This window comes from Prunus dulcis, chromosome 1 (genome assembly GCF_902201215.1).
Source record: "Prunus dulcis chromosome 1, ALMONDv2, whole genome shotgun sequence".
NCBI classification, from domain to species: Eukaryota; Viridiplantae; Streptophyta; class Magnoliopsida; order Rosales; family Rosaceae; genus Prunus; species Prunus dulcis.
In genome coordinates, this window is record NC_047650.1 from 5,883,830 (window position 1) to 5,897,093 (window position 13,264).

A 13,264-nucleotide genomic window follows, 5' to 3' on the forward strand; every position below is an offset into this window, starting at 1 on the left:
GTGGTGTGTCCGTTTTCTACAGCACAATTGTTTTTAAAATATATTTCAGAATCTTAAAATTGTTAATAGCATTCAAAAGCTAATTAATGACCATTGAAATAATGGAAAATATATATATTGAAGTGAGCTATGTTTTTCTAAGCTACTGTTTGTTTTAAATAGCTTCTATTGTTTCATTACGGATTACTTTATTATTACTCATTAATTAATTTACGTTGAAACATCCAATATTGAATGGTTGAAGTGTTTAAAACCGAAACGTTGAAGTGTTTCAAAATCTTTGATCTTTTTTTCCTTTTAATTGAAATTTCAAAGCAAATATATATATATTTAGAACAAGTATATATATTTGATTTTATTGTGTTGGGCCTTTTTACATTGCCTTCATTCATTTTGGTTGCCATCAATCTTCTTTTATATAACGGTCCCTTATTTTTTTTGTTGGACTTAATATCATTTTATTGTTCTTACTTTTGGAAGTCCTTCATACCAACGTGAGAAGCAATTATAATATATTCTTAGCACTAAAGTTTAGTGTTTGAAATTACTGTTTTAATGTTGGGTTTTTATACACTATCTTTATGTGGTTTAATGCATTATGAAGGAATAAAGCATTATTGGTCAACAGACAATTAAGTTTTCTTTTATGAAGATAAATTTGATTTGAATATTCAATTGTTGCATCCTTGCAAATCTGTGTAGTATACTACTTACTTTGGTTTCAAATTCTTGAAAGAAAAAAGGTGCAAACAGTTTTTTTTAGTTTAATTCTGAATTCAAAATCTAATATTGCGTCAGTTTTAGATTTGGCCTATCTGTGTATTCAATTTTTATATTGATTCTTATTTTCATTTATATCTATTAATTTTTGCAAAAACGTGCAAAGAATTTATGTGATATTATTGCAAGTTTTATTGAGCCTAATTATTCTTTATTTTGATGGCTGTCATTGCTTTGAATTTGGGAGAAAAACCTATGTTTTTTTTTTTTTGTAGGATAAATGTATCACTTTAACACCTTGGACGTTAGCTCCTTTTGATTCCAGAATTAGTTAATTGCTCTTAACTTCTTTTGGAAGCTTTTGCATTTCACATTCAATTACGAGATTTTATTTCTTTTTTTAATTTATGCAGCTTTAGTTTCAAAACTTTAATGTCAATTTCATGACATTTAGAGCTTTTATTTTGGCAGTAAAATTGTTGATATTGTTAGGTGATTATTGCCCTTTAATGTTCTAATCATTTATGCAATTTAATTACATCTTTGTTTTAATGCCTTGGATTCTTTTTAAAGTTGCCAACGCCTATATATTTCAATTGTGCAATCCTTCATATTAGTTACTTGAGTTAATCTTGATACAAATATATTGAGTGAACTAATGTTCTTTTGATTATAAAGTCTTGACAGATGTCACATTGAGTTAATTGCCATGAAGTGTACACTGTGGAATCCTCCTGAGAAAACTGAAATGAAATAATAAATTATATCACTGTAAGTGGCATTAATTTTGAGTTTTGGTGTAAGGCTTTCAAACCCTAAATTTTTGAGGCATTTTTTTCTTTTGAGGCTTTCGATGGTTTTATTATATTTACAATGACTATCAAGATGACTGTGAGTACATATCTTATGAATTTAAAAATAAATGAAATTTTGGCACAGTCTTCACATATTTGAGAATTCCCTTAATTTGTGGGGGTTGAGTTTTTCCTTAACTATGTGGGTATTTGTTGGAATTTTTGTGGGTATTTCAAATACAAAATTAATATCAATACTTATTTTTTAAAATTTAATATTCCAGTTTTTGAGTGATTTGATTACCTCTTTAAAACTGAAGTTATTTTGTACATTTATTATATAAGTTTTCATATCTCCTTTATTCAGATTTATTCTATTTTAATTAACGCTCAATGCTTATGTTATTTGTGTTTCGATAATTATTAATATTTTTATTTTAAAACGTGTGGACCAATTTGTGGAAGTTGAATTTTCCTAAATGGGAACTTTAGTACTGTAATTTAATTTGTTAGTAACATTAAGCAATTTTTGCTTTTATGCTGGAAAATATTAGATTCATTTCCTTCTCTATTTCCCATATTTTTGTGTGTTTTCAATTTCTTTATGCTCTCATGGGAAAGATTCATTTAGTGACATAATACTTTTTATATTTTATTGGCAAACATATATGAAATTTGTTTCATTATGCAAGTTTATTATGAGACTAATTTATCTTCAATTTGATACGAAAATATTTGCAACTAATGATGATTTTGGCATAAAATTTTGGTAGAGACTTCTTATTGTCTTATAGGTTCATATTGAGAATCGACAAGATACAATTTCAACTTGGATATGTGATCATGATTTCAACCATTTGGAGTGCACAAAAGGGAGTAAGGGTATCCTGAAATACTCAGTGTTTATAGTTAAATTTATTTAATGAATTAATTGTTATATTGTTGTTCATAAGTGGTAGCAGGTGTACTCAAAGTTTCATGGACTTGAGAGGTACTCTTGATCAGAAGATTTAATGTATGATGTATTTCCATTATACTTAACTATATACCAATGCGTATTTAATTTCCAATTATACTGAGGTGAAATCCATTAATTATTTGTGTGCAAGATTGTGTAGGAAATATTTTAATAACATGCAGGTTTAAAGCGCGCTAAAATGGAGAACAAAGACATGACCTACATTATATATGCCTTGTGAAGGCTAGTTTTGATATGCATGCCTCGTGGAGGAGGCTATTAATGCAAAATGTCGAGGGGGATGTGCTTAAGCCCATAAGGGAGTCACCTAGGGAGGTAACCCAACTTCTGTGATTGGAGATCCCATGAAGGAAGTTCAATGTGGTAGAAACAATCCATATTGCGTGACTCATATAGCACTCATAAAACTATGGAGATATCCTTGAGATATTCTTCTGCTCATCCCTAAGGCAAAAGTGCTATTTTATGTGACGTTAGGAAGGGATTTATCCCTGAATGAGTTTCGAGGCGGGCAAAATCCCGCAGGGTGCAGGTCACATGTACTCTTGGAGAACTCACCTAAGTGAGAGACGTCGTGAGGCCGCGACTATGAGAATTGGGCTATTCTCTAGTAACTCTCATGAGAATCAAGATTAGCGCATGGCCATAAATAGCGCTACCCCGCATCCAAGTCTCAACTAATACTATGTGTGGGATATGTTGAAGTTTGATCAAAGGTGCCGAGTTCAATACTGTGTACACTCAGGTTCCTCAAATGGAGACTATCATCACTAAGTGAAGGTTCAAGCCCGGAAGGCACCTACACCTATTACATAGTATTATATTGCCCATATATATATATTATATATTTTTCACTGTTTTTTTGTCATGGTAAAATTTTGAAAACCTTGTGGGGGATTGTTGGAATTTTAAAAGGTTTTAAAAATTTAACTATTTTATTTATTTAATTATTTTGGCTGTTTTATTTTATTTATTATGGGGGTTATAAATATTTAATATTTAGGTTTTATTTCTGGTTGGTGAATGCCTTAATTTTTTGGTTGGTGAACTTTTATGGTTGGTGAAGGTTACATGTTTTTGGATGCCTATAAAAGGCCACTCCTCCTTCACATTTGAAATACACACAATAACACACAATACATTATCAGAATATCGCATACACATTCTAATTCTCTCCTTGTCTACTTTTACATATATTCTCTACTTTATATTATTATTATTTTGGGCAATGGTTATGTGACTTGGATACCTATATCTGTCTGTGAATGTGCTCATAGCGGATCTTGAGTTTGTGTACAAGGGGTCGTATCTTGGAGTCTTGTAGACCGTCAGTACCTGCACATAGGGAGGCTACAAAGGCTTTAGGACAGCGTCTTTGACGTGCTTCACCGTACCAAACTCACCTTCTTACTTATTATTTATTTTCCTTTTACTTACCTATTTATTTGTTTTCTTCAATTTCATTATACCTTCAAAACTTTCCAATTTGTTTATATGTTATTTATAATATAAATATTTTGTATTTGGCTTTACGGAAAGAGGAAAACTATTATTTTTTATAACAACATTTGACCAAAATATTACAATAATATTGCTATAATATTGAAAATATCGAGATGATGAAGAAACGTACTTTGGATTCATCTGAAGATAAGGGAGAGGGCAACACATGATGAAGGTTATGGATTCCGGTAATTGTATGAATAGGATTGAGAAATCTTCGTTGGATTCTAGATTCTAGCTAGTATTCTATGCAGTGATTCCTAGTTCAAACTAGTATGCTAGTGGAGTTTTTGTATGGTGATAAATCTTACTATCTAGAAATTGAGATGAACTCGTCACTGGCAATGTGTTTAGTTGGATATTTTCCATGCTATAAAGTCATGCTAGTTTGTGTCCATGAAATGGCCTGTACAAATTGAAAGTAGCATAATATGTTTTCTCGTACTAATCATAGTTCTACAAGCATTCCAGAAAAGTCGTTATATGCGCTTCCGAGGTGCAAGACGATTATTTTCGAGTATCGATAAGAGGGAACTCATTGCACATGGAATGGCACCATAGTAGAAAAGTGGCCCAAACACACCACACCCAAAAAAAAACTCCACGTAGGAGACAATTTTATATCTTCTTAAATAATTTAAAATTCATTCATAAATTTTCATTTTCAATGTCTAGAGGCCAAGGAAGCCAGGCTTTGGAGCCAGTTTTGTAATATAGGCATGATCAGATTGGCCAACAATGATCGATCTTTGTATTCTTTTTCTAATTTACTTTAATTTCAAATGTTTATAAAAGAAAATATAAAATAACATATAGAATAATATTGAGATTCAAATATCATCGAAATGACCTCCCAATGTTTAAGAATGGAATTGCTCAAATTTGGTCAAATTATTCGATTTGTTACACCTTTAGGGTCTCTTACAAATATTTTTTTTAACAATCGAAATCATCTATTTTTTAAGTCTACATTAATAGATCATCTTTACAAAAAATTAGACAAATCGGAAAAAGTTTAAATATCCAATTGTGTCATACAAAATCAATGAACACGGTGTTTCAAGAAAGTACTAAAATTTCAATTATTCAATTAAGTGGTCAAATGATATCAGATTCATGTGATTTTTTGTAGAGATGATCTTTGAATGAGTGTCTACCAAATAGACAATTTGGATTAGTGGAATATAATATGGAGTGGGCCCTATGAAGGTATCCCTCAAATAAACTTATTTGAAGGATCCCTCAATGAAAGCTCTTGGTGTGTATATATATGTGTGTGTGGATATTTTTCACTTTGCTACCACAAAGTTGCCGAATTTCAAGTTTTACTCTTTTAAAGTTAATTTCTTCACATTTTCGTACACATATATTTTTTTCACTACCACAAAGTCCTAGCTAATTTCTTCTTGGGCCCCACTTGCCTCAGCTCTAGCTAATTGATGGAACTGCTCTTATAATAACAAATTAAAAATTATTATGAAATTATTTACAGTGACACGTAAAAGATAATGGAATCCAACACAAGACCTCATATACAAGAATAAATGTTATTAACCATGCCGTATCCATATTATCATTCAATGAATTTTAAACTTTTGCTGAGTTTGTTGATTCTTATATTGACATTTATAGTCGTCACATTGATTTTGATTGAATTCTTTGTGGAGTTTGTTGGACTTCTACCACCGAGGTCAATGGATTTTTATAGACTTCAAATGACTTTCATAGACTTTTGAGTGGTCCATTTAAAAATGAGAATTTGTGCATAAAAATATAACAACGAAACACATTGTAAAAGACAAATTCAAAAAGAATTTATTATCTTAACATACTATTCATATATATTTGTTAAATATTCTTTTTTGGCTAGTTACGTGCTTCCTTTTGTACTTTCCATATACCCGTTGCATTTGTATGTGAAGTAGTTTGGGGAAAGAATTGGTTCGAAAATCGAGAGTCCCGCGTCGCCAACCGAACCGACCAAGTCAGTTGTCCAAAATCCCAAAACCGGCACCGACCAAATTGATTTGCCAATCGACTTGGTTTCAATCGATTCAGTGCAATTAATCTGGCATACACAATGCTTAGAGTCAAATTCCTCTGTAGCACTAAGATAGGAAGAAGAAGAGAAGACACTGGGTTATCGATGCAGTAAGGAATAGAAATTCATATATATAGTTTCCTTTTATTGAGGGATTTATCAAATAATTTTATTTGAGAGACACCTTTAGGGTGTTTTACGAATTTTTTTCCAATGATTCAAAACATTTGTTTTTTAAGTCTACATTCATAGATCATCGTTGCAAAAAATTAGACAAATCGGAAATCATTTCAACATCCAATAGTGTCCTACAAAATCAATGAACACAGTGTTTCAAGAAAGTGCTAAAATTTAAATAACTCAATTGAGTGGTCAAATGATATTGGATTCAAGTGATTTTTTATAGAGATGATGCTTGAATGATTTCTAAAAAAACAGACGGTTTGGATTAGTGAAATACAATGCCAAGTGAGCCCTACAAGTATGTCTCTCAAATAAGCTTATTTGAGAGATCCCTCTATGAAAGCTTTATATATATAACTTTTACTTAACCCTTTAGTCAAAATTTACGACTATTCACTTCAACAAAACCGATATAACTTTTCAATCAAGGGGTGTTAGTTGGATTGACTTATTCCTTTGGCATGCTTCCAAGTGGTCTTGGGTTCAAGCTTCTATGATATATGTGTGTAAAAAAAAAAAAAAAACAAGAGAACCAACATAACATTTCACAATAATTTTTTAAGAATAATTATAAATAAATTTCGAATTCAAAATAAATAAATAATTATAAATAGCAGAAATATGCAACAGGTGCCAACAAGTAGTGAATGGTAATATTTTGTTGGCGACAATGAAATCAATCAAGCTGCTGAAAGCTAACACTTGTATTGACAAAAACAAGAAGTATAAAAAGGAGCTCCAACGCTATAACAGTACCCCATTCCTTGTTGGGGTCCAGGATATTTAGCAGCACACTCTGAGTTGCAGTCCTTGTCAGAGCAGTTTTCTCCCCATATTCCCAAACTCAGTTTGCAAGTTTTTGAGTATGGCGGTGGAGTTGGAGGTGGACAGTCGAAGTAGCATCTGCAAACTGGGGTGGTGTTGTTCAAATCGCAACCGGCCTTAGCCCCAGGATGTGCAGATGTGCACCTTGAATTGCAGCCATCATCGCATGCACCCAAATCTTCTGTGCAAATGTCACCTTTCACTATAGGCATCAGGGTCCCTAATACCATCATCCTAGATGAATTAGTTCGTAGAATTTTACTCTCAATGGCAAATGAAAAACAAGCAAACAAATAAACAAAAGAATTGACTCATAAAATAAACAACAAACAATTTGGATCGTCAAGCCACATAGTAGAAGGCAAGGCACCCATACTCTTGTTCGTTGATTTGGGGTGATTTTCGATCGAGTAAACAAAAGAAGAATCAAAGCATGAAAATAAAAGTTGGAAGTGCAAACATATTAAAAAAAAAAGACAGCAAAACTTCCATATACACATGCAGAAATCATGCAAGCCCAGCTGATAAAATATACCTGCAGTGAATACAACGAGGACAATGATGATGTGAGAAGCAGCCATCTTCATGTCTGTAGCTGTGGGGTTCATATGTTTGGTATTTAATTATTTATAGACAATGACAGAATTTTGGGGGTTTACTTTCTGTGAAGAGTGTCATAATGAATTAAGAAATTTTGACCCCAAAAAAATAATTTTGAATTAAGAAATAATAAATGTGATTCTGGTTTTAATGGAAAATCCCTTAATCAATAATTTTGTTCATATTATATCGTGTCAATTCTGAGGAAGAATATCTGTGGTAATAATTTATGCCATTTAGATCTTATATTTTGTTTTATTACCATTTTAAAACGCTCCTCTCCTTTCCCCCTCCCCAAAGGTAAAGGAAAAAAAAAACCAAAAAATTGGACGAGATCTTATCTCTTAATTGTTGGATCAAACTAATAGTTAAGAAATAGGGCCTCATCTAATAAGACCCTCACTATAGAATGACTTCTATACTCTTTGCCTTGGGCCTTATTTTGCAATCCTACTGCCCTGCATAGTTGAGTTGCAGGCTATGACCCAAACTCATCCATCCATGATCCTTAAAATTCTGAAGTCTAGCCCCAAACCTCAATCACCGAATGAACTCGATCCTCGGGCCTTGAGCCCAAGAATCATAAGCTCGAACGGTTGACCTGAGACTTGTATAGTTATTGTGAATTTGGTAGTATAATTACAATGAGAAATTTACATAAGTACCTGTTTGGGCCTAAATTTAAACATACCAAAAGATCCAGAAACAGGCCCGTGATGAAATCACTTACCCAGTCCCAGAAAGCCCAAAAAATAGAAAACTGCCATATTTGGGCCTTTGAGGATCAGCCCACGAAGATATTTGTTTAAAACTCAAGCCCAAAAGACTAAAAACACATTCACGTGGCTACCTCAGCTTTGAAAGTCAGCATTTCCAACTAAAAATTCTTTATGTGGGAAGGGACGTCTCTGAAAAACTGCCAAAACAGAAAATCAAAAAGACCCCATCTATATTCAGAGATTTTCTCTCCAAAACGAGACGCCATCTTCCAAAGGATTACAGAGTTAGAACGGGAAACAAGGAATTACTCAGGAGACACAAAAGAAACCAAACCGCCATAAGAAGCATAGGCGGTGGCGTTGGTTAAAACAAAGAAACAGCCGCCCAAGAAACCAGGGAAGGGATTGCTATGGAAAAGACTACTGGGAACCTATCTGCCATAATTGATAAAATCTTTCCTGCTTTACGTTTTGAGAGATCTGTTGCCGCCCATTATTAAAGTTTAAAATCACCTTCAAGAGAGAATCTCTTATAAAAAAAAAACAGAAGTAGGCAAGAAGAACACACTCAATTCATCAATCAAAAAACACAACACCAAGAAAAGCCAAGAGCTCACTTGAATTCCAAGGTTCAAGACTTAGAAAACAAGTCTTCTAGAACAAGACACCTCGTTACAAATTTGGTTCAGCAAAAGCCAAGACAAGCAGAGTTTGAGTTTTCACAAACGTGGAGACCCCAGAAAACTCAGGAAGAGCCCTGTTCAAGCAGAACAACTCTCGTAGTATAATCCCTAGCTCATCAGACCATCGAGAATAGCCACTTCTGTCCCTTCCAAGCAGGAGAAGTTGCAGTTCTGCCTATTCAAAAGGCCTCACAAAACGTGAAGAAGACGTAAAGCTCTGCCAAAATCCAACTTTGGTATCGATTTGCAGGTCAGCCTAGCATTTGAAGTCACAAAGCAGTACGGACCAACCCAGATATGTCCAGTCCAGCCTACAGCGGAACCTTCCATTCAAGCGGAAACGAAGTTCCGACAGTCTCTTAACTTGTCTAGAGTTAAATATGTGTATTTATTATCTTGTAAAAGGCAGTTCTGCCTGAACAGTCCACCTCTATCAAACACTTCTGGCCAGAACAGCCGTTTGATACTGAGATAAATTGTGAAAGTCCTTACCAGTCTAAGGCAAGAAAAGAACTTACTTGGGAGATATTCCTCACCCAAATTCACAATCGTTTGTTTTAGAAGTCAGTAACTTGGGGCGCAAGTTATCTTTTCTAAAAGAAGTCTGCTAGAATTCACGTTGCTAGCAGTGGCACGCTCGCACACCAAAGAAAGCTGACTTGTTTGACCAGTACATGGTCTCCAAGCCAGTGGGGAACTTCGCCCTTCCATCACAGGAGCTAAACGCGAAAACGGGTGAACAGTACCATTTGAACTTTTAGGTATGTGCGTTATTACTACCTGAACTTTTAATTTTTATTTTTAACCACCTAAACTTTGTAAAGTGTTGTAGCCCAACACTTATGTCAAATTCCGTTAAAATTTCCATTAAATTTAAAGGTATTTCCGTCAATTAAGTTACTAAAAAGAATTATAAAGAAACATAATTATAAAAATTAAAAAAAAACCTAATTATACGCATTACCCTAAACCCTAAACCCTTTCCCCCACCACACCCGACCACAAACACTCTGCTTTTGTCTCTTGGATTATCAAACCCCTTCTTCTCAAACCTTGAGATTATCTCTCCCACAAGTGCATGCTGAACACCATCAGCTTTCACCATTTTGTATGTCTCATCAACTTGTTCCAATGAAGCAGCCAAGTGGGGAAGAAAGTTGCGAGGTTTGGTGAGGCTTTTAGCATGAGGATGAGATGGGAAATATGAGAAAACGGTTATTCATGTGGTGGTCGTAAGATAAGCTGCAGATTCTCTCAGCTGCTGAGCGTTGAAGGGTGAGGAAACACATGGACTTGCTTAGGGCTCGTCAATGGACCGGGTCGGGCTAGTTCAGCCCAAATTTAATAGGTTTGGGCTGAGTCGGGCTGAGTTTTTTTAGAAAATTCAAAGCCCGAGTCTAACCTATGAGCCGGACTTGAGAAAGCCCATCGCGCCGGGCCTAGCTAAGCCCAACAGGCCGGGCCTAAACGGGCCCTACTTCATTAAAAAAAATCATAAACTTAATCATAAGGGCATTTTAGTCCAAATTTGAGATTAAACTCACTTGATTCCAATATTTTCACATCAAATCAAATTCATAAAACACCCAATAAAGTCATACAACTTATAAAATTTTCCACAAAAATAATAAAACCAAGTATTATTTTTGAGGTTATTACATAATTAGATCGTAATACGTTTTAAGAAATAATTTTTAAAAATAATAAGTATCAAAAAAAATATTTTTTTAAAGGATGGCATGAATAAATATGTAAATATTTGGTGATGTGTATAAGAAAAGCATGATTATATTTGGTGGTACAATTATGTTTCGTGATATGATTATATTTGGTGATGTGATATGTTGTTCATCTTATTTATTTATATATATATACATATATATAATTGTTGAATTAATAATTGACACAAATTAATGTGCTAATCATCCAATTATAAACTAGGAATAAGTAAATAAAAGTAAATGAAATGAAACAAATTATATATGTGATTTAAGTGATATAATCATAAACCTAAACTCTTATTTATACATAATTATATACGTATGCGGGCCTAACGGCCCAGGTTTTTATGGGCGGGCAGGGCCGGGCCGAGCTTTCTTGGGCTTAATCAGGCGGGCCAATGGGCCAGGCCGGGCTTTAGACACCCAAGCCCAAGCCTAGCCAGGCCCAAGGCAGGCCTGGCCATCTCAAAGCCCATAACAGACCGGGCGGGGCTTTTTTTGATGGGCCGGGCGGGCCCCCATCGGGCCATGAGCCCGCGGGCCAAATGATGAGGCCTAGACTTGCTCCGCCAAACACTGCCAGAGTCTCCATTCTGTCTCTGCTTTTATATCCCTTCTTTTTTATTTTTAAAACTATGTTTTTTAAAATTAGTTTTTTAGTGAACTAATGAAAACGACCTTCCACTTAACGGAAATTATAACGGAATTAGATGTAGGTAGTGGATTGCAACACTCTACAAAGTTCAGGTGCTTAAAAATAAAAAAATAAAAGTTCAGGTGGTAATGGCACACATGCCTAAAAATTGAGATGGTATTCATGCAAATTTCCCAATTACAATTATAAAGGGTTATGATACTTCCATTTGTGTACTAAAATTATTTGAATTACAATTAACTAGGGAAATAATTTCTCAATACAGACCAATTAAGTTGATATATGTAGGCTAAAGCCATAGTACTTGGTAATTATATTATTTTGCATATATCTGTTCTTTATTTTAACGTAGACAATATATATCTGGTCTTGGCACAAGTTATTTATATAATATCTTCGTAGAAATGCTTCTTGAAAGCATCCATATGCGCCACTTGTAGACACAAAGCCAGAACTATAGAACCATCTCCATTAGGACTTGGAAGTAGTAAGGAATCCCCATCAAAATCATGCGGTCCAGGACCCATATAAATTTCCTTTCCCCATCCAAAGTCAAGCCCATATATAGGCAGTGTCAACCAGCTCACAACCCCAAGATTAGGGTTTCCATAGAAAGGCCCTTGATCACTCCCTAGAGCATGAAGGTCTTGAAACCTAGTCAAGTCCGGCTGGTTTCGGAAGTGATCAATGGCAGACAGCACATAATCATTCGTCACTTTCTCGATTGCCTCCTTTATTCTGCTCGACGCATACCCTAATGGCTTGGACCCTAAGTCGCCAGCAAGACTTGTAGCAATCACATCAAATGTTGCATTTCCAAAGTATCCTTGGGGCAATGGGGGTTGCATACGACTCCTCGAATCGACGCAAACCCCCATCGCAGTAGGTTGTTCATTTCTGTGAACTCTAGCCTTAGACGCACATCTCCATATGTGCCCTGCCACGGTCTCATACCGTGTGTAAGCCCGCTTAGTGCCAGAATTCTTGTAATCATTCCCCTCGTTTGCCATTCGCTTAAGTTTCTCAACTTGTTGCTTGGTAAGCTTCAACATGGCCACAGTAGTCCTCTTCATCCTCTCCTCGATATTATCCGATTGGCCGAGCAAAAGGGGTGGATGGTCTAACTCTGAGTGGTCAAGCCCTAGAGTATTTCCAGCTGGGAGTGTTCGATCTTGAAATGCTTTTCGATCCAGAAATGGCATTACTCCAATTGGCTCACCCTTTGCAAGCCTAGCCCACTCAGAAATGAAATGCAATGCACTTTGCCCATCAACAACAGCATGTGAAATAGTCAAGCTAAGACTAAGACCACCACACTTGAACCTAGTCAATTGTACAAGCAATATAGGAAGTTCATGAATTGGGAGGGTGTAGTCTACAGTGGGGATAAGATTGTCATATTCTGGAGAAGGAGAGAAGTCACCAAAGTCATCGAGTTTCGAATCAGACTCAGCCTCAATGAACGGAACCCCCATGTCATTGCAATGGAGCTCGAGACGGCCACCGCCAATCCAACGCAATCGACCTGCCAGAGGATAGAATGGCACCAGTGCACGGCTTAATGAGTCTTTGAGGATGTTGGCTATAGTGTCAGGTTGTGCGGCAAAGGTTTGGTCTGGTTTGTAGAAGTAGATAGTGGGAACATGAGTTATGGTGCCAACTTGGTCCCATTCTGAGAGAGCTAGGGTACCTTGCAACGTTGGTGTAGAGGGTTTCAGTACATAGCAGCCTTTGATTTTCACCACCATTGTTTTGCTTTTTGAAAATTTGAGTGGCATGTACAGATATTCTTAGTGGATGTGGCAGACTATATGGTATTGGTTTTTATAAGCCCGATTTAT

The 13,264-nt window shown here is 35.2% G+C and overlaps 1 protein-coding gene across 1 annotated transcript; it reads right to left on the reverse strand.

The window, feature by feature from the left end:
* Nucleotides 1-11,794: 11,794 nt before the first annotated feature.
* LOC117615783 (spermidine hydroxycinnamoyl transferase) lies at nt 11,795-13,200 on the reverse strand. Its single transcript, XM_034344938.1, has one exon. The coding sequence runs from the start codon at nt 13,169-13,171 to the stop codon at nt 11,807-11,809; it is 1,365 nt and encodes a 454-aa protein (XP_034200829.1). The 5' UTR covers nt 13,172-13,200; the 3' UTR covers nt 11,795-11,806.
* Nucleotides 13,201-13,264: the final 64 nt, after the last annotated feature.

What these genes read in the sequence shown, in the direction of transcription:
- LOC117615783 (XM_034344938.1), bottom strand. Translation starts at nt 13,171, where the DNA reads ATGGTGGTGAAAATCAAAGGCTGCTATGTACTGAAACCCTCTACACCA.